This window comes from Arvicanthis niloticus, chromosome 16, assembly GCF_011762505.2.
Source record: "Arvicanthis niloticus isolate mArvNil1 chromosome 16, mArvNil1.pat.X, whole genome shotgun sequence".
NCBI lineage: Eukaryota > Metazoa > Chordata > Mammalia > Rodentia > Muridae > Arvicanthis > Arvicanthis niloticus.
Window position 1 is genome coordinate 50,546,443 of NC_047673.1, and position 21,328 is coordinate 50,567,770.

Here is a 21,328-nt window from a genome sequence, read left to right on the forward strand (position 1 = left end):
AAAATCAAATGTTCAGTCTCCATTTCCTAGACAGAATTAGCAGATCAGCATCTGCAGAGGCTTAATCTAAGCAACAGATGAGAAATCATTTAAGCTAGTGTCTTGATACTGCCTGTCCAGAGTCCTTATGAATCAGAGAATATCTATATACCTGTGTCTCGGGGAGAAATGCTACGGGTCAGTCAATTAATAAACATTTTTTGAACAATTGTAGAGCTAAACAAAAATAGAACTGAGTTTGATGAAGTAACTCAAACTTCATAGTGTTGGAATTTATAATGATATGAAGAAATCGGCCTTTTAGTACTCTCCTGCCCGTTTCTCGTCTGCTCCTAAAGCTGCTCGTCAGTAAGCATTTTAATTAAAATAAAGTTAAGTCTGGAGACTGAATAAACTTCCTCACAAGCTTTGGAAACTATTGGATCTAGAAATGATTGTGATCTTGAGATTTAGATCCTGTGTGCATGCTTGCACGTGTTCATGCATATGTGTAAGTGTAGATGTGGGTGAGCACCCAAGTGTGCATACGTGTGTGCAGATCACAGGTTGGCTTCACATGTCTTCTTTGCTGCCCATGCTTTTCTCGGGGACACAGTCTCTCACTGGACCTGGAGCTCACCTATTTAGCTAGACTGGCTGGGCAGTGAGCCCCTTGGATCCTCCTGTGTCCACCTCTCCAGTGCTGGTATTGCAGGTTCATGCTGCTGTGCCTGGCTTTTAAGCTGGGTAATCTGAATTGGGCCCTTTTGTTGGCACTGCAAGCTCTTTACTGACTGAACCATATCCTCAGCCATCAAAATAAAAAGTGTATACCTCGAGGATGCTTGTTTTGTAAAATATACATGCCCGGTATGTAACCAAATAGGGAACTTTCCCCTTATTTTTAGATCTTATAAGCAAGATTTTGTTACAACATTTAGAACTCCACCATGTGAAATAGAAAAACCTCTCCATATTTAATATAGGATATACCTGACATAAACATCTGGAGGACCAGGGCTATAGCTCAGTGGTTCAGGACATGATTAGCAGTCATTGGGACTTGGGTTTGATTCCCCCACAGCAATAAAAAGGAAAGAAAAACAAAACATTATGTATGTTCTCAAGTTGACCGAGGCATTATACTCTGGTGGTCAATATCATGGATCTGGAGCTGGAAACCCTGTCTTGGAATCTAAGTTCTATGATCAGTTCTTTGACAGAAAGAAAATTAGCCTTTGTGCTTCAGTTTCTTGATCAGTAAGCAGAGCTAACATCCCTTAAGCATTATGAAGGTTCAAATAGACAGATCTAGTCTATATAGTAGAACCTGGCATATAAGAAAGCTTTGTATTTAAGGGAACTTTGTGTGTTTGATTGGTTGGCTGATTGATTGATTTGTGTGTGTGTGTGTGTGTGTGTGTGTGTGTGTGTGTGTGTATACATTTGAGTATGCAAGAGGCCAGAGGTCAGCACCAGGTGTTTTGTTTTGTTTTGTTTTGTTTTGTTTTGTTTTGTTTTGTTTTGTTTTAAGACAAGATCTCCCACCGAACCTGCAGCCTGCTTGCTAGCAAGCCTCAGGAATTCCCATGCCCCTGACCTCCATCACTGAAGTTATAAGTGCACAGCATTATGCCTGGCTTCTTGCAAAGATGCCTGGGTGTGAACTCAGGGCCTCATGCTTATGCAGTAAGCACTTTAGCACCTGAGCCTGCCTACTGTAGTCATCTTGGTTTTTAATTAAAGTTTGTTGAAGTCAGACTCCTTGTGACTTAAAAGATAGAGAGAAGGAATAAGCTTTGTGGGTGTGAGTTGAGGTAAGGGGGAAGGAGTTGTCTCCATAGGCCAAAGCTGAGGCATCCCTTCTCCCTGAGGGACCAGCCACACATGACAATATAGGATAGAATAGAGTATTCAGGGCATGAGGAGAGGAGTTAAGAGGGTAGTAGTGACAGAGAAAGGCAGAGAGAGAGAGAGAGAGAGAGAGAGAGAGAGAGAGAGAGAGAGAGAGAACAAAGAGGTCAGCCATAAGCATGTGGAGAGAGGCAGGAAGGGAATGGGGAGAGAGGGAGGAAGGGGCGAGAGGATAGAGCCAGTGGTGGGGAACAAGAAGGCAAGAGCAAGAGAGAGCAGAGTGGGCAAGCAGCCCCTTTTATAGTGAGTCAGGCATACCTGGCTATTGCCAGGTAACTGTGGGGCGGAGCTTAGACAACAAAATGCTAACACCTTGTTACATCTTTCTGTGTGTTTACATGTGGCAGAAGCGAATGGCTTCTGTGTTTACAGTGTACAATCTCAGTTTTGAGAATGAACCATGACATCGCCACTATTCTGTCTCTTTCAGCTCATGATATTACAGCTTCTAACCCAATGGGGAGAAGAAGGTTTCCTGGCTCATGTTGACAGGTATTGAGTCAGTCGTTAAAAATGTTTTGTGAGCAAAATAGGAGCCCAGAATACAAAATACAAACCATCCAGAATACCGACGCATTATTCTTCCTTCCTTTGTAAAGATTTATTTTTAGTTTGTGTGTATACGTGTTTGCCTGTACATATATGTCTGTGTGCCACATGCCTGGTGCTGGTGGAGGCCAGAAGGGGACATTGGTTCCCTGGAACCAGAGTTAACAGACTGTTGTGAACTAGCTATGAGGCAATTGTAAGCTGTTGTGAACATGCTAAAAACCCGACCTGGTCCTCTGTCATAGTAACAACCTTCTTAGCCCCTGAGCCATTTCTTTATCCCCTTTATTGTCTCTTAAATGTCTGAAAGTCACACAAATGAAATGAGCATTTTGCTTTACTTGCTTTTCACATGGTGCTCTTTTCAGCACCATTCAAGTGCCACCTGAACTCTTGTATCCTAACACTGCCGTGAGCCAAGTTCACCAGGTTAGAGTTCACTGTTTCAGCTGAAAACCTATCCACACACTTAAACATGTTATTTGATAATCAGCTAAGGACACAGGATACAGGAACTGTTTCAAGGATGAGTGACTGAAAGAACACTGTGTCTGTGTCGGTATAAAGAAACCAGTCATGAATTAAGTTTGTTATGTAAATGGATGTGTTTCCCAGGTCACTTATAAGCAAGCAGTAATAGGTTTGCCTCTTTCCCAGACCAGTGACTCAGCATTTCAGTACAGGTCCCTCTGATCTCAAGTGTTCTCCTGCCTTAAAAATGACAATTCCTTAAGTCAACTAAACACAAGGGTCTGTCACTCTACTTCTGCTACATCTAAATCCCATATTTTATGTAGAAATAAATTTGGCTATATTCATTTTTGTACTTTGATTTCTCTATAGTAAAGGGAGAAAGGTTTTTTGTTTTTGTTTTTTTTCTTTTAAGTTTTTCAGCAAAGCCTTTTTGAGTCAAAGCAGTGCCGTGTTCCCTTATGAAACAGCTGAAGCAGAAAACAAATTCTCACAGGCTGGAGTCCAGAGCTCTTCTTGTGTTTATGGTCAGTGTTCTGAACTCAGTGAGTGAGCCTTGTCGTTGTCTTCTTTTAGAACTATTAATTTCTACAAGAACCAGAGGGATTTGATGTTGGCAGCTGCAGACAAGTGGTTATGTGGTGAGTGGAGGGCCGGGGGCACCTGATGTTAATATAAACAAAGGCATTTCTAGAGCTAATGACAAACAGCATGTGGTCAGTCCCCAGTCCCCGCTGTGGAAAGACAGGAGTGGAAGCTCTTTCTTGCCAAGGAAAGGTTGCCCTACCAATAGTCTCATAAGAACCACGTTGTCAGCCCTTCAGCTCTATTTTCTCCACCATCTACCACAAGATGTTTTTAAGACAGGGTCTCATGTAGCCCAGGCTGGCCTTGAACTTTTGATCCTCCTGCCGCCATGTGCTAAGAGCTGAAACTGCAGATGTATACCACTACATCCAGTTTAGAGGTGTTGGCAATGGACCCTGGGCTTCAGGAATTCAAAGCAAATAACTTGTTGCATGTAATAAACCAATCATGCTAGCCATACTGTGCTCTAGTAACACAGTTTCTCCTTCCCCAATGGGAGCTGCAAGCTGCAGTCTTCCCTGTTCCCTGCAGTTCGCCTGCCTTCAAATTGCTCACTATCTTCCCATCCATCTGCCCCTTGTGACTAGCTATCATAAAGCCCCGAAATCCAGTGATATCAAAACCCTAGAGGCTTGTAATTTATCAGTCAGATTTATATCAGTAAATTCTCAACCCACAAACTCCACACACAATGAACTCAGAGCCAATTGATATCGATACAAGCTGCCCACCTAAATTGGACAAATTGTCCTGTATTAGTCTATTCCTTTTAAGATATTCATAGCTACCTGTGGCTATTCAGAGCCACACGGATCTAGTTTGTCCCCTTCTTTGTCTGTCTTCTCTGAAGTTCTCTCCTCTCTATTCCTATCAGTCCCCGTCTCTAAAACTCTCAGCCTGTCTTCTTTTTCCACTTCCCAATCACAGGCTCTAGCCTTATCTTGTGCCTGCCCTTACCTGCATAGAGACAGCAATCTACAAATATTCTACCAACTGAGCAGTTGTATCAACCCCAGATTTTGTGGTTCTAAGTTAGAAAAAAAAAACTCAGTCAAAAAATTAACTAGCAGTACTGTGTGCAGCAATATTACCTGAATAAAACCCATCTTTAAAAACTTCCAGCAATTACTAGTGTTATGATATATAGTGCAGCTCGGGGTGGGGGCACCTGGCAGGCCAACACCAAGGTGCCCCCTGAGAAATCACACTACCTCGTAACAAATCTGGTATAAAGCAGGTTTATTTGTGGGAAGGGAGGGGAGTGACTGACGGCCTGGATACGGGTAGAAGCAAAGCAAAAATGGGGAGAGGACAGAAAGGGACAGAGAGACACCGGCCAGGAGCACCTGAGACTAGGGAGAGCAAAAGAGGGATAACGGGAGTGCCCAGCAGTCCTTTTATATGCCTATGCCGCACTTGGCAGCAGGTAACCGGCTGCAGATGATGACGCACGCACGCCATTACTTGACCCTGGAAGGAACCTAGTGGAATCACCTATAAGCTAACAATTGTTTCAAATTTTTGCCCCCAAAATAGTCTGTTTATAACTAAAAATAAATTTAAACAAGTAGTGTAGTATTTTAAGGGTGGAAAAATTGCTAAAGGAAGACCCCAGACTCAGATAGTATGCAAAAACGAAGAGCATTTATTCTGCAGAAACATCCAGCACGGGAGGGGGGTGGGGTTCAAGCATTCTCCAAAATAGCGACCCCAGACAAAGGCCTTTTTATAGGGAACTGGGGGAACTCTCTAGAAGGATTAGGTAATCTAAAATTTCATTGGTGGATGCTAGGGGGTCACAGGTGATCAGTGGTCTACATTCCTACGTCCTCTGTCTGCTTCTCTCTGTCATAATCTCTGCCTGTGGGAACTATTTGTTTTCTATTTCTTTGTTATGCAAAAAGCCACATTTTTTACTAAGCAGTTTGCTTTAGGGGCCACTGGTTGAAGTTGACCTTGCTTTTCTTTTAAAGGCCATTGGGGAAATGCCATTTACCTATTTTGCTAGCCTGGCACTGGTTCAAATGAACAACTCAGAACACCGGGACATCTTTTTCATAGCCAGAAAATATAATATTTGTGGTTCATCCCAACACCCGACATTGACAACATCAGTTTGGGGGCCTCATCAAATCGCATTTTTGAGATGTTTCCACTGAAACAAACTATTTAGAAGTGCTTGTTCATAGTCACTGCGCCTGTGTTGTGGAACTGAAGATCATCAGAGACATGCCTAGAGTGTGCTATTGTCTTTTCTTTGCAGATTTGGCAGAGTGGCATGTTCCCAAAGCTGGCATGTTCCTATGGATTAAAGTGAAGGGAATCTCCGATACAAAAGAACTGATTGAAAAAAAGGCTATTGAAAGAGAGGTAAAAGAGGGAAGTGGGTGGAAGAGAAGGCCAAAAGAAAATCCATATTATTTCTTTGAATAAAATGAAGAGATATTTTTGTGGCCCAGCCATATTGTCTCATCATTAAAATTATAATAAATTTTGAAGTTGCAATCCAGATGGGGTAAGTTGATGGAAATATAGTCATTCACGTCAGTGACTGGGTTGGTGCCCCAGTTTAGACATCCTCCTTGGGTTTGATTTCATACTCACTCTATCACATATGTAGTGCTGAGTCTCTTACCCACCCCGTGATTTATTGATAATAGCAACAGCAAGAACGCTTTCCTGGGCCAGTGAGAGAACCTGGTAGGAAAATGTGTGCTGTTCTAAGCCTGGTGTGACTTAAATTCTGTCTTGGAAATCATAAAGTTGCAGCAGAACAATTCCACAGACTTGTCCGGCCACCACAACATGCACAGCGTAGTGTGAGCACACACAAACATTTACTTATGCACAAGCTATGAGAATCCCACTCCAACAAGTTTCTGTGATGATTAAATGGCATATATAACCCAACTCCTGGTCCTTTGATGTGTAAGTGCTTGGGAGGCACTTGCCCTCAGTACTTGATATAAAAATACAATGTTTATTAAAACAAAATAACAAAAATGAAATTCCCCATCATTTTATTACCCAGATTTGTGAACATTTGTGCTGTTTTCTAGAAGAATTTACACATATTCTAGCTTCTCTCTTAGAAGGAATGCTAACACTTGGCCTTGGCACTTGGAGACACAGAGTAAACTCAAACCTCTAAATGAAATACATCATGTTCACCATGATGTATCTGTAAGACCTGAGATCTATTTCCAGAATCACTGTTGTCTAGGTAGTTACTCTAAAAGAACAGATTGGTTTGACAGTGGCAAGGTACCATGCAGGTACTTTGGAAACAAGTCCCAGCTTGGTTAGATCTAGAGAAAGACTGCCCAGGCAAGGATTATCTGTCCTCTGACCATTTCATGAGAGGGCAGGACTCATGTCTTGCTCCTTCTTCTTATCCTAGTTTCTGCACCCAATAGGTACTTAATCCACACATGCATATAACTTATTTCAAATTAATTCATTTTAATATAATTGGCTAACTTGAACTTTTCTTCAATTTGATTTATTTTTCTGTCAATGACATCATTACTTTTGGAAAGTGTGTGAATACATCTGTGAACCATGTGAAAAGAATAGAGACAGATATAGTGTCTCCACTTTTCCCCCAAATTCTGCATCTATTATATGTGTGTGTGTATATATATGTGTGTGTGTGTTTGTATATATATATATATATATATATATATATATATATATATATATGTATATATATTAGTTGTAGCATTTGGGATCCTTGTGTGGGTTTCTTAACCTATTCTAAATAGTCCCCCATTACATCACCAATGCCTTAGCCCAGGTTTTGACAACATCCTCCCCCTCTTACAGGTCCTTGCTTGTAGTCCATCTCAAAACATTTCCACTATATTGGGAGAAATGTTGTAAATCAGGATAATGAAACCCATCTTCTGCCTGAAATCTTCTATGTAGAGTAGTATCCCATACCATTCCACTCTAAACTTACCTTGTTTTAGCTCGGAGTGCCCAGATTTACAGACTGTAACAACAACCAGTTACTTAATGTTTCTGAGCATCCATGGCAATTGCTATATAAAATATAAACTCTAAATCTTAAGACGTAAAACAGTATAATTTATTTCTGACTCACCTAAAAATTAAAACCCTGGGTTCTTCCAGTCTTTGACCTCCAGACTTAATGACTCCAGACTTAAGATTGCTACAAAGTGGAAGGAGCTTATATCCACTGGTTAAAATTTACTAATGTGGCCCGTATAACTACAAAAAGACTAGCAGTGCCAGGAGGGCAGAGTGCATGCTTATAATGCCTGTTATCCTGGGTTCAAGCCCAGTGTGTACATGAGGGAAGAAAGAAGAGATGGGGAGAGGGAGAGGGGGAAGGGAGGGAAGATGGGATGGAGATGAAGAGGCAGGGAAGGGAGTAAAGTGTGTGTCTACGATGGAGTGAGTGTCCGGTCACTAAGCTGTTCCTACCATCATGGTCATAAAACGAGCAGTTAGTTTGCTGTTCTCAACACACCATCTTAACACACTAACTTCTACTTATGTATTAAACATTTGTGTCCTTTCAGTTTCTCTAAATGTATCATTTTTTTCCTATCCCAGGGCCCTTACATTTTAAGGCTTCTCCCTAAAATACTAGTACCTACTTTTTATCAGGCCAGCATCTAACTGTTGTTAGAAATCTCAACGTTTGCATTCATATTACTTTTGTAGCTAGGTTAGTCACTTATTTGTATTTTACTATTTCCCATTAACCTATCTTGTATACATTTAAGCTTAAATTTTGGTGTTTTTTCTCATTTTTATGCATTCTTTATATTTGGAGAAGAAATAGCATTGGTCATATTGTTGGTAAATATTGTTCCTAATTCTATGTACTTGGGTTTGTCTATCACATGTCATATGTATTTTATATGGTATTTTTGTTTTCTATTGTGATTTTTTTAGTTGATTAATAGCTTTTAAGCTTGAAATATTCCTCCTACAGTAATACTAGATATTCCTAAATTTTCTTTTAGTTTTTCTTCAGTGGTGTAATCACTTATTTCTGACAACCTCTCACAGGTCTTACTTGTTCCTGGAAATGGTTTCTACATCGATGCTTCAATCCCTTCCTCCTTCTTCAGAGCATCCTTCTCTCTGGTTACTCCAGCTCAGATGGATACAGTGAGTCTCCTCCCAGCCACACAGCCCAATGGTTGTGATGCTGGACATATGGGTTCTTCTTCTAAGTTAGAAATTATTTCATTTCTTCTTACTCTTCTAAAAGCCAGGCTTTGGTGCACCAGTCATGAGCTTAATAAACACTTCCTCTTTACTTTGTTGCTTGGCAGTTGTGGACAAATGAGACTGAAGTGGAGTTAAAGTTTGTTGTCTTTGTGAGTGACTGGTTAGAACTTACTGAAAAGTTCTAGGGGGGTCTCAACAGGTCCTAGGGCAATACTTTCTCTTTCCTTCATGGAATCACATAAATGAATAGCAAAATCATAAGTCATTGGTCTATTTCCCTGAAGAAAAATGCAGTAGCAAGGATTAAAAATATTCTAAGAACTGTGTGCAGAGAAATCCAAAAGAAAGCTACCACCCAAGTACTGCCTTTGACCTTCAGAGGTGTGTGTGTGTGTGTGTGTGTGTGTGTGCGCGCGCGCTGGGGACAGGCTCCCTGTGTGTCCTCTCTTTACTTCAGAAGTGTGTGTGTGTGTGTGTGTGTGTGTGTGTGTGTGTGTGTGTGCACGCGCACGCTGGGGACAAGTTCCCTGTGTGTCCTCTCTTTACTTCAGAAGCGTGTGTGTGTGTGCACACACACGCGTGCTGGGGACAGGTTCCTTTTGTGTCTTTTCTATACTTGTTTCTCATACTGCTAATATGCTGTCCACTAGCACCTTCTGCTTTTGTATGAACAGATTGAAGCAGTCCAAACTATATGTTATGTTTGCAGATGAAAGAATATATAAAAACACAAATATTTATACTGTGGACAAAATAGAAAATTATATATGAAAGTTCTAATAAAAGCAAAATCTGGGAATGTATAAGCTGTGTATATACTCCATCTCACTAACTCTAGAGGTCATTCTGCCAAGCTGTTGTCACACTTACCGTTTGCTGCCTCATCCCAGCTTTGGGTAGACATTCTATTTAAATCTCTGAGTTACAATAAAGTTTTTTAAAGCAACATCCTAATACATCAACTCTTATCTCTTTTCTGTTTTAGGCCTTCCAGAGATTGGCCCAACTCATAAAAGAGTCTGTATGAAAGAATCAAACTCAGCATAATTTTTAAACAAATTATTTCTGTACTTTGTTGAGGAAATGGTTGTCACTGGCTGACAGGATGGATCTAATTTGTGAAACATCTGCAGAAATTTCACCAAGTAACTTTAAAGTCCCTTTAAGTCTGTCATATTGCCAAAATAGCTTTCTGATCTACTTTTGCCCTTTGATTAATTTTCAACTCATAAAACATTGAATTTTATTGTAAAGCTGCTTTATAATGTCCAATAAATTTTTCTTGAAACTAGCATATTATACTGAATTATTTACAAATTGCAAGAAAATTAGTGAAAATGACCTATATATGCAAGTCTCTTTCTACTTTTAAGGAAATTTCATGAACATTTACTGTAAAAATTATTACAATTTGACAGCTATAAATTACTTTGTAGCCTTACATGGCCTCACAGAGTCTCTTTGAAATTAAAATTCTGAAGCTAAGCATACCAAAAGAATTGTACATATTAGTTTCAAATAAGGAGAAAGAAATTGTGATCTTAGGAAACTCTTCTTGTGTTTTCATAATGCTACATAATTCACAGAAGCGCAGTTTACAGACACTTCATAACTGACTCCTCTTGGACCCTTTCAGGTTTAACACTGTTTATTATTCTAGTTGGTGGGGCCTGGGATAATGTAGTCAATAAATAACACAGATGAAAGTCTCATGCAACAGCCAACTTTATTCAGAGCATCAGACAATTTGTATTCTGAGGATTAAAAAGACTCACATGAGCAAATTGTATAATCACAAGGACAAACTGCACATGAGAGGCAAGCCACCAAGGGCAAAAACATGTTTTTCCATAAATTCATATAAACAAATAACAATAGCCAGTTGTAATGAATAATCCAAAGTAAAGTCACTCCTATCTGCTACATCTGGGAGGGGTACAAAAGCATACTCCAAGAACTATTCTGTGGTTTTTTGTTTTGTTTTGTTTTGTTTCTGTTTTTGTTTTTTGGTTTTGGTTTTGTTTTGTTTTGTTTTGTTTTGTTTTAGAAACTGAGGTCACAAGACTTTTATCTTGTTTTCTTGGCTTTTTCTCATAAGCACTCTGAATTCTCCTCATATGATTTCATTCTTGGACCATGCTCCAAAATCTCCATCCTTTTTTATTTTTAATAGTAGGATATTCAGAGATTTGATTTGAGATGTTGTCAATCAATCTGTCATTCGGTGCATGACCACCCTATAAGCAAGCAAATTATAAATGTAATGAGTAATATTAGAACAGTGAAACCATTGTAAAAGTATTCTAACATCAAGATCAAGGATTCAAACTACGTCCAGTACTATTTGGTTACATTATTATATTGATCAGAAAAAAAATCTCAAGAATAGGTTGAAAACAGACCCATATAATTAGTCGTTCTGATTCTTTGTAAAACATAAACCCATATGAACACAAATGTAATGATGCTCTATGAAAATGGGAAAGGATTCAAATTCCAAAGAAAAATCAAACTCAGATTCTTCTTCAGACAAATGAACGAGTCTATCATGGCCCCAAGGTCCATCATAAGCATAGAGCCATTAGTAATAATAACATGCTCTGGATCCATCTACAAGCTGAAGTAAAGAAGGATGGGGAACATAAGACCAATACACATGTTTATAGGCACTCACCACACACGCACAGGTCATCATCACCAGAAAAAGATTCTCCGGTGACATAGAACTCTCTGTGCTTCATGGACTAACTTCCCCCTTGGTGCACAGGCCTATAACTTGGCCCCAGGTGGGCAGACTTAACTTATGATGATATGGTTAGTATCCATCTTTGCCCCTTAGCTGGAGGGTTGCTATCTCTCCGGTGATGCCCACTGTCTTCTCTCCCTCTGCCCTTGTTCTTGATGACCCAGGGCTGAAGAAGCCAAAGAGGAATCCATAATGTTTTTATGGATCCATTTGCAATTACAGATGCATGCTTTTCCCAGTTTTCTCCTGGGGAAGTTAAAAATGGAGTAGGTTAATGTATCAGCTTGCATTAGCCAGGGAGGTTAGAGTGTACCTGCATATGAGCAATAAACAAGGGATGTGTATGGGTTTAACCAGATGTTGTATTTAAGTGTTGATGAATTAACCTTAATAGATGAATCAAAACAGCCCATTCCAGCTGTTGGGCTGAGGAAAAAGAAGTATTAATAAATTTGAGAATATCTGGACCATGAATCCCTTCCATACCCTTCGATGAGACTTCTTCTTGTGATATACCTGTAGGAGACACTTGTGGGTAAAGTAAATCAGTTTAAATGCAGCAAAGAACCCACACAATACACAAATGCTTCTTTGAGTCATCTGGATTCAAATAGCTGCAGTTCTTTTTCTTGCCTCTCGAGATGATACGTAAGGACTGTCTAATGCTGTCTTTTCTTCTAAGGTTTAAAATAGATTAGTGCATTGCAAATACCCCCATGTGCATCTCACAAGGCCATGGACAAATTGGGAAACAAATTCCTTTTTCTTGTTCTGCCCTAGCTTTCCTAGGTTGCAATGTTAGGTTTTTTTATAGGCTCTCGAAAGTCCACAACAACAAAAAATAGAGAGAATTCAAGATTAGATTATCAAATCCCTCTACTCCTGCTTCAGGGTCGTTTCCAGACAATGGAGGATACATATCTAAAGGAGGCTCCCCAACAATGAAACTGACACAGTTATCACCAGCATAGTTATCAGTGGTGCTAATTTTGCTTTCAATTTTGCCTAAAAAAAGAAAATCACTTTTTTCCCTATTTTACCAATTTTAAGCTTTGATCATCCAGCTTGTATTCATTCTCTTCCTCATGATAACTATCCTCCTTTCTCTTTCTTATTTTGATAACAGTACAAATTGATGCTCAAGTGACCCAAAATTAAGCAGAGATCCCCACCCTTGTTTATATGCCTTTTCAATATTCTTTTTGATTCTGTCCCATAGGTCTTCATCTAAAGTTCCATTTTCTGGAAACCAGGAATTACAATCATGTACAACTTGGAAGCTACCTAGTAATAGTGGTTTTAATATTTGTGTTTCTCCTTTCTTTAAAAATAATGTACAAACTCAACATAAGGCAAAGACTTTCTTGGTTTCTGCCTTGTTACTCTCACTCCCCCCATTTTTAAGGGTCCCCACTCTCTTATTTCATAGCTAAGTTCAGGTTCCTATTGGGCACCAACTGTTCACTGCTTTAAGTGGTGGTGGGACCCTGGGAGAATTGAGTTGATAAGAAGGTGGGCTAAAGTCTCATAGTCAACGTTATTTAAAGCATCAGACAATATGTTCTCTGAGGGTTAACAGAAGTCATATGAGTGAAGTGTACAGTCACAGGGAAAGCCACACATTCCATAGAGGCACACGAACAAAAACAATAGCTAGTTGTAATAAATAACATGAAGTAAACTCACTCCTAGCCACTATGCCTGGGAGGGGCACAGAAGTGTAATCCAAGAACAACTCTGTGTTTTTGAAGAACCTGAGGTCACAAGACTCTTTGTCTTATTTTCTTAAAGATTTATCCCAAGCACTCAGAGTTCTCCTCACACAATTCCGCTCTTGGACCATGGGCCAGCATTACATAATTTTTTAATAATTTTCCTCACTTCTAAGATATGTTTCCCATCAAGTGGGTCGTATATTATCATCTTAAATTTACAAGATTTTCAGAAAAGTATAAGATGAAGTCCACTCAGTGTCTCAGTATCTTCAGCTACTCCGTATCTGGTGACTGCAATGACCAGAATCTGTCCCTTTTCCTCCGTGCATACACATGGACAGCTAGAAGAATAGGAGCATCCTGGGGCATACATGCTCTGCACTCATCTCCAATACATTCACTACTGAACAACTTACCCCAGAGTTTCAAGACAGCAAAAACTTTAAGAGGCGAAAAAAAAAAAAAAAAAAAAAAAAAAAAAAAAAAAAAAAAAAAAACACCAGAGGATGGAAGCATTTTCCATGCTTGTGAATCATTAGAGTTAATATGTGAAAATGACCATGATGAGCAAATTTAACCCAATTCCCATAAAAATTTTGGTGATGTTCTTATAGAACTTAGAGAAATATCAACTCACATGAGGCAGAAAAGATTGCAAGTAACCAAAGCATTCCTGGAACAGCCCAAAACTGACCTCTGGCTATACTGTAAAGCTCTATTACAAATACATTGTGGTACTGACACATAAATTGCTGTCATAGAATTGAGTACTCACAAACAAACCCACACCTAATAGCTGCCTGATCTTTGACAAGCTATCAAAAAAACACGTTGAAGGAAAGCAGCCTCTTCAACACATGGTGCCAGGAGAACTGGATACTCACAGGTACTATAGAGGGATGCTAGGTATCTCCCACTCTACACAAAAGTCAAAATGGAACAAGAGCCTTAATATAAGAGCAAAAACTCTAAAATTGCTAGAAGAAAACATGACTGAAAAACATTTTAAGATACAAGAATAGCCTAGGACTTCCTGATGGACTCCAGGCAGATATCCTAGGTCATTGTAGATCCTGCTAAGTTGACAATCAACACTACTCAGGACCATCCTACAGACCATCTCACAAACCAACATGAACTACTACTATTCCTAATCACACTGCTCAGCATCATTGGGTAGGGGGAGTAGAACAATATAGTTAAGTTATAACATTGTAGATAGACATTAGAAAGACAAAGAATGGGACCTGTTTCTATTAGTGTACTTAGTGAAAACTGCTGACTGACTGGAATTTAATGCTTTCCACAGCATATGAGATCTGTAAATAAGATTGATTTCCTAAAATCAGCTGCTGCTACTGTATGTATGTTTCTGAAACACCGAGGACATGCCTGAGCAACTGAATCTAATTCCAAGCTATCCTATGCCACATGTTCTATGTTCACATACTTCACACTCATGAACAAACAGGATGCAAGGCTTAGTAATTTGAAATTCCTCAGGTTGATAGCGGTTTGTAAGGCCAGTTTAGTTTAGTTTAGTTTAGTTTAGTTTAGTTTAGTTTAGTTTATGGCTATCTTCCCAAGTCAGAGGCCAAGGAAGTTCATTTTTAGTGCATTCATCTAACAGTGAGGACTTACGATCTGCAGAATGTTCTTTGACTCCTAGAAAATGTTCTTTGTCATTTGGTTGTAGGCCAAGGAAAACTGAATACTTTTTAATCCTCTCTGCAGTCAGGTTATGTTCTAAGTAGCAAAACATCTTCCTTAAAGACTGAATTTTTCTGTTGAAATCTGTGATCTTTATAGGCAAATTGGTAAAGCACTGCTGGGCATGGAGACCATCTCACAGTAGTCTTAAGTACAAGGCAATGTTACTAGCTTGTCTATGACTTGAATGGGAGTAGAATTGTAAAGAAACTTCAGGGTTGTTAAGTCCTGGCCAATGCCTCCAGTGAACCCTGGGGATGCTATAGTGCAGGTGCATTGTTGACTTTTCCAAGTGCAAGCAAAGAACCATGACTCTTTCTCAACACGAAAATTAATGAAGACTGAGCAAAAGTCTATAACAATACACCATCTGGTGTCTTGATTTTATGGGGTTTTCTTTGTTTGCTTACTGTTTCTGCTTTATTAATGGGTGCTGTTTTATGTCAATATGTCTGATACAGATAAGCTTTCACTTCCTTTTTGTTTGTCCTGAGATTCTATATCTCCTTCCCCCTTTTCCCTCCAACCCTTCCCATATGTCTCTCCCTGGTCTCCTCCAAATTCAGACTTTTTCATCAGCTGTTATTATGCAAATATTTATGTTCCAAATATCACCTTGTTGAGTCCATATAGTTTCCTGTATGTATGTTTTCAGGGCTAACCTTTGGCACTTGAAAACCAATTGGTGTGCTCTCTTCTGGGCAGAACCACCTATCCCACTCCAAGGATTATTCAGTTGCCTGTAGCTCATTGTATAGAACTGAGGCCTTGTGGGCTTTTCTTTGTCTAGTTTGGCAAATCCATTGTTGTCATTCTTGTTTAGCTCATGTTTGGGCAGTCCTATTGGTGAGACTTCATGGGTATAGCTTCTGATGTTGCAAGAAGACACAATCTCAGGAAAATCCCCAATCCTTTGGATACTATAGTCTTTTCTTCTCTTCCTCAATGTTCCCTGAACCTTAGAAGCAGGAGTATTTTGTAGATGTATCCACTGGAGCTGGTTTACACAACTCTGCATATTGATTGATTGTGATTTTCTGTAGTGGTCTCCATCTTTTGCAAAAAGAAGTTTCTTTGATGAAGGCTGAAAACTACATATATCTATCAGTATAAGGACACATGTTTACAGATTGTTGGTAGGTATTATGCTGGTTTAGTAAATAAGTGACTGTAGATTCTCCTCTAAAAACCATGACTTCATTAGCACAGAATGGTTAGCTAAATTTCCAGTACCAGACACAGCATTCCTCTTATTGAATGGGCTTGGCCAATAAAGGCAAGACCTACACCCCAAAATACAAGCCTTTACTTATTTCTACTAATTTTTAAATTTGTTATTATTTCAAACAATTTTAAACATCTTTTGATTATATTCTTTCCCTCCTTCAAGTCCTCCCAGATACTCTTCCCCTCCCTACCCCTCAATGCAACAACAAAACCCACCAAAAAAGGCAGAAAAAGTAATTAAACAACACACAAAAATAAAAACACATCATACTGTAACTAAATAAAAGCACACTTAAAAAAAAAAAAAACCTATGGAATCTATGATATGTTGGAATACTGAACATAAAGCCTTGCCTGGAGTAGTTGATATACCCAGTGTCACTCCACTGGAGAAGATTGATTTTCCCTTCCTTAGCAGCTATAAATGACAGTTCAGTTGTTAACCCTTACCATCATGGCTAGGTTTTCATTCTTTCACTCATTTATTTAAAAAAAAAAAATAGCCAAATGAAATGTAATAAAATCAAACAAAAATTGTCACAATCAAAGTTGCACAAGACAAATCAACAAAAAAGAACAGAGTGCAGGAGTAGGCAAAAGAATCAGAGACACACTTGTTCACACACTCAGGAATCCCATAGAAACATTAAGCTTGAAAGCATAACATATGTGCAGAGAACCTGATACAGACCCGTGCAGTCTCTGTGTGTGCTACTTCAGGGTCAGTAGTTCATATGAGCTTTCCTCACGTTGGTGTAGAGGGCTTTGCTTTCTTAATGTCCTCCATCCTTTCTGACTCATAGACTCTGTCTACCTCCTCTTCCTCAGGAATTCCTGAGTCCTGATGGGAGGGATTTGATGGAGACATACCATTTAGGACTAAGTCTTCCAAGGTCTCTCATACTCAGGGTAATTAATATCTGCCTCTGGGTCTCTGTATTTGTTCCCATCTACTGCAGAAGGAAGCTTCTCTGATGGTGGCTGAATGAGACACTTATCAATGAGTAGAGCAGAATATCATTAGGAGCTATTTATTACTGCTTTTTTTCCCTTTTCTAGACCAGCATTATCTGATTTTCCCCATCTGCTGACAGTAGTAGACTATCTACTGTCAGGTACTTCTACTCAAGCAATGACAGGTATGGGTTCCATCTCATGGAGGAAGCCTTAAATTGAGTCGAATTAGTCATTGGTTGGTTACTCCCACAAGACTTGTGCCACCATTGCCTAGCATATTTTACAGGCAGTACCATTGTAGAACAATGACTTTGTTGCTGGCTTGGTGTTTATGTTTCTTTTTTGGCAGAAACAGAGTACCAGAGATGCTGGAACATAGAGGTAAAGGCACGATGTAGGCACCAGCTCGACATCTCTATGTTCAATTATTTGTATAGGTGTTATCACGGCCATGAATGCTTGCTTTCTGTTTGTTGAGAACCACCTGTAGTCTTGGCAACAGCCTGTGCTGTTTGGGGATTCACATAAAACCTATTTGGCCCTCAATTTTAACTCAATCCCAATACTGGAAGCTTTATTTGTTGATAAGAGATATCCAGTTGGGACTCCGTCTTCCCCATTATTTGTGGATTTAATTTAAATCACCTTCATATGTAAATGAATTTTAAGAAGCTTCTACTGTATTAGGTTTCCATACTACCCCTCAAATGGACCTTAATTTTAGCTGTCTCTCTATATAGTCTCTCTCTTATCCCTCTCTCTCCTGTAGGTATCCATTTACTGTCTATATATAGGAGCCCTACTGATTTCTATGAGTTATTTTTTTATACATCTACTTTGGTCAAAGTGTTTTTGAGCTCTAGAAGTTTTCTAGTGGACTTTTTTGGACCACTTATGTAAATTATTATATCATCTATAAATATATCAAATATGTATAATATCATATCATTTGTTTGATTATTAATTTCTTTCTTTCCAATTTGTATCCCTTAGATTTCCTTCAGTTGTCTTATTGCTCTAGCCAGACTTTCAAGTACTTTAGAGACTAGATAGGGAGAAAGTAAACAACCTTATCTTGTCCCTGCTTTTCATAGAATTTAACTTGCATTAAATTAAAGTTAATGTTGATGTTGACGTTGTTAAACTCCATTTAAGTTGATGTTGGCTCTGCACACTGGCAGCAGACACAGACACAAAGGAAAAAATAATTAATTTAAGTATATTAAATAGACATTTAAAGTACTTTGTCGTGGCCTGACATCTCATTGGGCCTTACAAACACTCTGGCGAGTGTTTAGCCACTATTCTCGAACACCTCTGTGATTGACAAGCAACTTCTATACCTTTTAGAGCCTATAAACCCATTCTCATCTTTACTATTACATCCATGACTTTGTGATCCATATTTGATGGTGAGCATTGGACAGGGACCTTAGAGGTTTCAGTTCTTGTGAACTAAACTTTTCTTGTTTTTTTCTTTTCCTTTCTTTCTTTTCTTTTTTGTTTCAGTCATAACCCTACTTCTCAACTTTCTAAAAAAAAAAAAAAAAAATCAATCAATCAATCAATCAAACAAAACAAAACAAATCTTTATTCTGACAAGGGTTATCCTTCTGCTTTCAGATTCAGTGTAGCTCCTGCTGCTCTAAGAGCCACAGAGACACGGGAGAACATCTTGGCTTGCCTCCAGGGTTGCTCTGCTTTTGCCCTTTGAGTGCATCTATCTGTGCATATGCACATGTATGTGCATATATGTTCGAATAATTACATTTCTCTATTTTGTATATATTCTTCCTGGAGGGTTGAGGGTAGAGAAAGAAGCAATGAAAGACAGTAGGCAGTGTTCAGGATTTTGAGGTGGGCTGCATTCCAGAGCCCTGGGTTACTTCTGCTCCAATTGCTGCCTAGTTAACCCTTTTGGTAACTTACTGTGAACAACCATGAGTTAATCGTGAGTTAACTGACACAAGCTTACTCTGTGGGTGCCAGATAAGCAGGCATCTGTGCCTTTCTGACTCCTTTCTCCTGGAAAGCTTTTGTCCTGGTACTGGCTGTCTTTGTGGCCACTGCACAGGCTGTGGGTGTCATGAGGTGATTGTCTAACCTTTCTGCATGATTCGTTTCTTTCAGAAGCATTGTAGTTCCGTCTGTGTGTTCAGTTTTGAATCTGTGTGTCTGACAAACAACAAGATATTAGGATTTGGAGCTACAGGGAACAGCCTTAACAATCTCATCAATCGGTCTAACTCTTGAACAAATCCACAGACTCATCTGTTTGGCTCTCAGCCAGCATGAAGAGAGTGTGACAAGCCCTGGTACACAGTGTGATAATCTGTTTAATTGTAATTCTCCACATTGAGAAAAGCCACTGAAGGCTTCAAGCTTCGGTGACTATTGGGGTCACTTAAACAAAATTTCAGAACGACCTATTTGAACTTTTATAATCCTCACACAATTAACCTTCTGATACAGGGAAGAGACCTACAAGCAAGCATATTACAGGATGATCGGGCACACGCAGGCACGAGTTTTGACCTTACCGATTTCTGCCTATAGAGCGCATAACAGTGCTGACTGGGGTATATCAAGAAGTCCCAAGACTACTTTAGATTATAAAAAGCTTTTTTAAAAAAAAAAAAGTTAGCTCAAATAACACAACTCACACTAGCAAGATTCTGAAGCAGTTTACTGAAAAGCTTTGTTTCCTGAAAATGGTTCCAAGACCAACTGGTGAAATAACGGGAACTCTGAGAATCAAATCCCTCAGTACAAAAACGCCCTGTTTACTCAGAAGGATGTCTTGGCGTATTAAGCGGTACTTACAGAAGGCAACCCTGCCGAGCCAGACACAGGAATCGTTTGAAGTTCCTTGTTCATCTTTGAAAGTTTGTGCCTCTGTGTTCCTGAGACTGCTGGAGAATCTGGTGATTACTATCTCACAGGCTCCCTCTAGTGGACACGGTTGGGCCGCAGGAAAAGAGTGATTGCCCTGGCTGTCCATGAAGGCAGATGCTCTGGGATGATGAATTTCTTCTTTGAAGACTTCTTAGTTATGATTTCAGGAAAAGTGAGATGTTCTGTTTCCCCTTGGTCCTGTGGCTTGCAATTGGAGGTATAAAAGCTTATTCGCTTTGGGATTTTCTCTTGCTAGCATCTTTTTAAAATTCTCATTGGGGGCTGACAAATCATGTCTGCAGACCTCACCCAGCTTCTGTTTCCTAACTAGGCTAATAAAACTAGTCAATTTTCAAATACAACAGGAAATGCTTTTCAGCTTCTCTAGAAAATACTCCTTATATACAAAATCCATATTGGTTTTACATATTTTGTTCTCAGGGCTAGAGAGATGACTCAGTGGTTAAAAACACTGTATGCTTTACCAGAGGTCTGACTATCTGTAACTACAGTCCCAGAGGATCTGGCACCGTCTTCTGACTAGGCATGCACAGACATGCATGTGGATAAAGCTTTTATATAAATAAAATAGACAAATAGTTTTTAAAACAACAAAAGAAATATTTTCTCAAGCTCTGTAATCTGACAGCCATGAATTCTGCAGATGTCTGTCTAGCTTGTCTGCTCTGGCATTTTCTTTTTATTTTAAACCAATAAAATTGTCTTAGAGCTTTAAAAAGAAAGAAAACCTCTATACCCTGAAAGCAGTTGATCTGGGGGTTTAGTTGCTGTTGGTGGTGATGGTTTGCTTTACCTTCCAAATTATATGGTTAGCAAATCGTTTTTAATGAATATTTTTATAGAAACACCTTGAAGATTGGATCTAAACTTTCCAACCTTTTTTTTGACTAGTTTAAGGAAGGGGCTTGGTATAAGAAGAGGAATGTTTTAAATCTTCCTAGATTTTTCTGTTTCTACTGTTGCCATCCAGGCCCCATTATCCTGCCAGTAAATACAGAAACATTGTATATAGTCCTTCTTTGTAAGCCACCATGATGATTCCGGAGTCTTTGGTTGTTTTAATTATTTAAACATTGGTAGTAGTTTTAAAAGTCAAACTTCTCTTGCTGCACCTGTTACTCAGTGATAGCAGGTATACCTGCCTGATGGTTTTCACTTAATATGCCATTTTTCTGAATCCTGGCTTTTTAGTACCAGCAAGAGAAGGTTATTGAATAGCAATGGAATCAGTATCCAAGTTAAAATGGAAGAGTAGGGGTCACTTTAGTCGTGTGGATAACTCATCTATCCTACACAACTATCCACACCAATTACAAATCCATCCCATCAGTTTTATTGGGGGGGGTCC

At 39.2% G+C, this 21,328-nt stretch overlaps 1 protein-coding gene and 1 long non-coding RNA gene across 4 annotated transcripts in view; one reads left to right on the forward strand and one right to left on the reverse strand.

The window, feature by feature from the left end:
• Aadat (aminoadipate aminotransferase) overlaps positions 1-10,000 on the forward strand; it is a 30,470-nt gene extending 20,470 nt beyond the window's left edge. For 2 of the 3 annotated variants that reach the window (XM_076914169.1, XM_034520376.2), the window contains exons 9-13: positions 2,324-2,385; positions 3,490-3,554; positions 5,765-5,871; positions 8,545-8,646; positions 9,695-9,800. In XM_076914169.1, coding sequence (XP_076770284.1) covers positions 2,324-2,385; positions 3,490-3,554; positions 5,765-5,871; positions 8,545-8,646; positions 9,695-9,736 — 378 coding nt within the window. In that variant the 3' untranslated portion in view covers positions 9,737-9,800. Of the gene's footprint in view, positions 1-2,323; positions 2,386-3,489; positions 3,555-5,764; positions 5,872-8,544; positions 8,647-9,694 lie in introns of all 3 variants that reach the window. The other variant, XM_034520375.2, reaches the window with a different exon arrangement.
• A 725-nt stretch (positions 10,001-10,725) lies between these two features.
• Positions 10,726-20,479, reverse strand: LOC143434618 (uncharacterized). The gene is made up of 2 exons (XR_013104241.1): positions 19,888-20,479; positions 10,726-10,946 (listed from the first exon to the last, which is right to left on the reverse strand). It is a non-coding gene; the product is annotated as an uncharacterized LOC143434618 (long non-coding RNA).
• Positions 20,480-21,328: the final 849 nt, after the last annotated feature.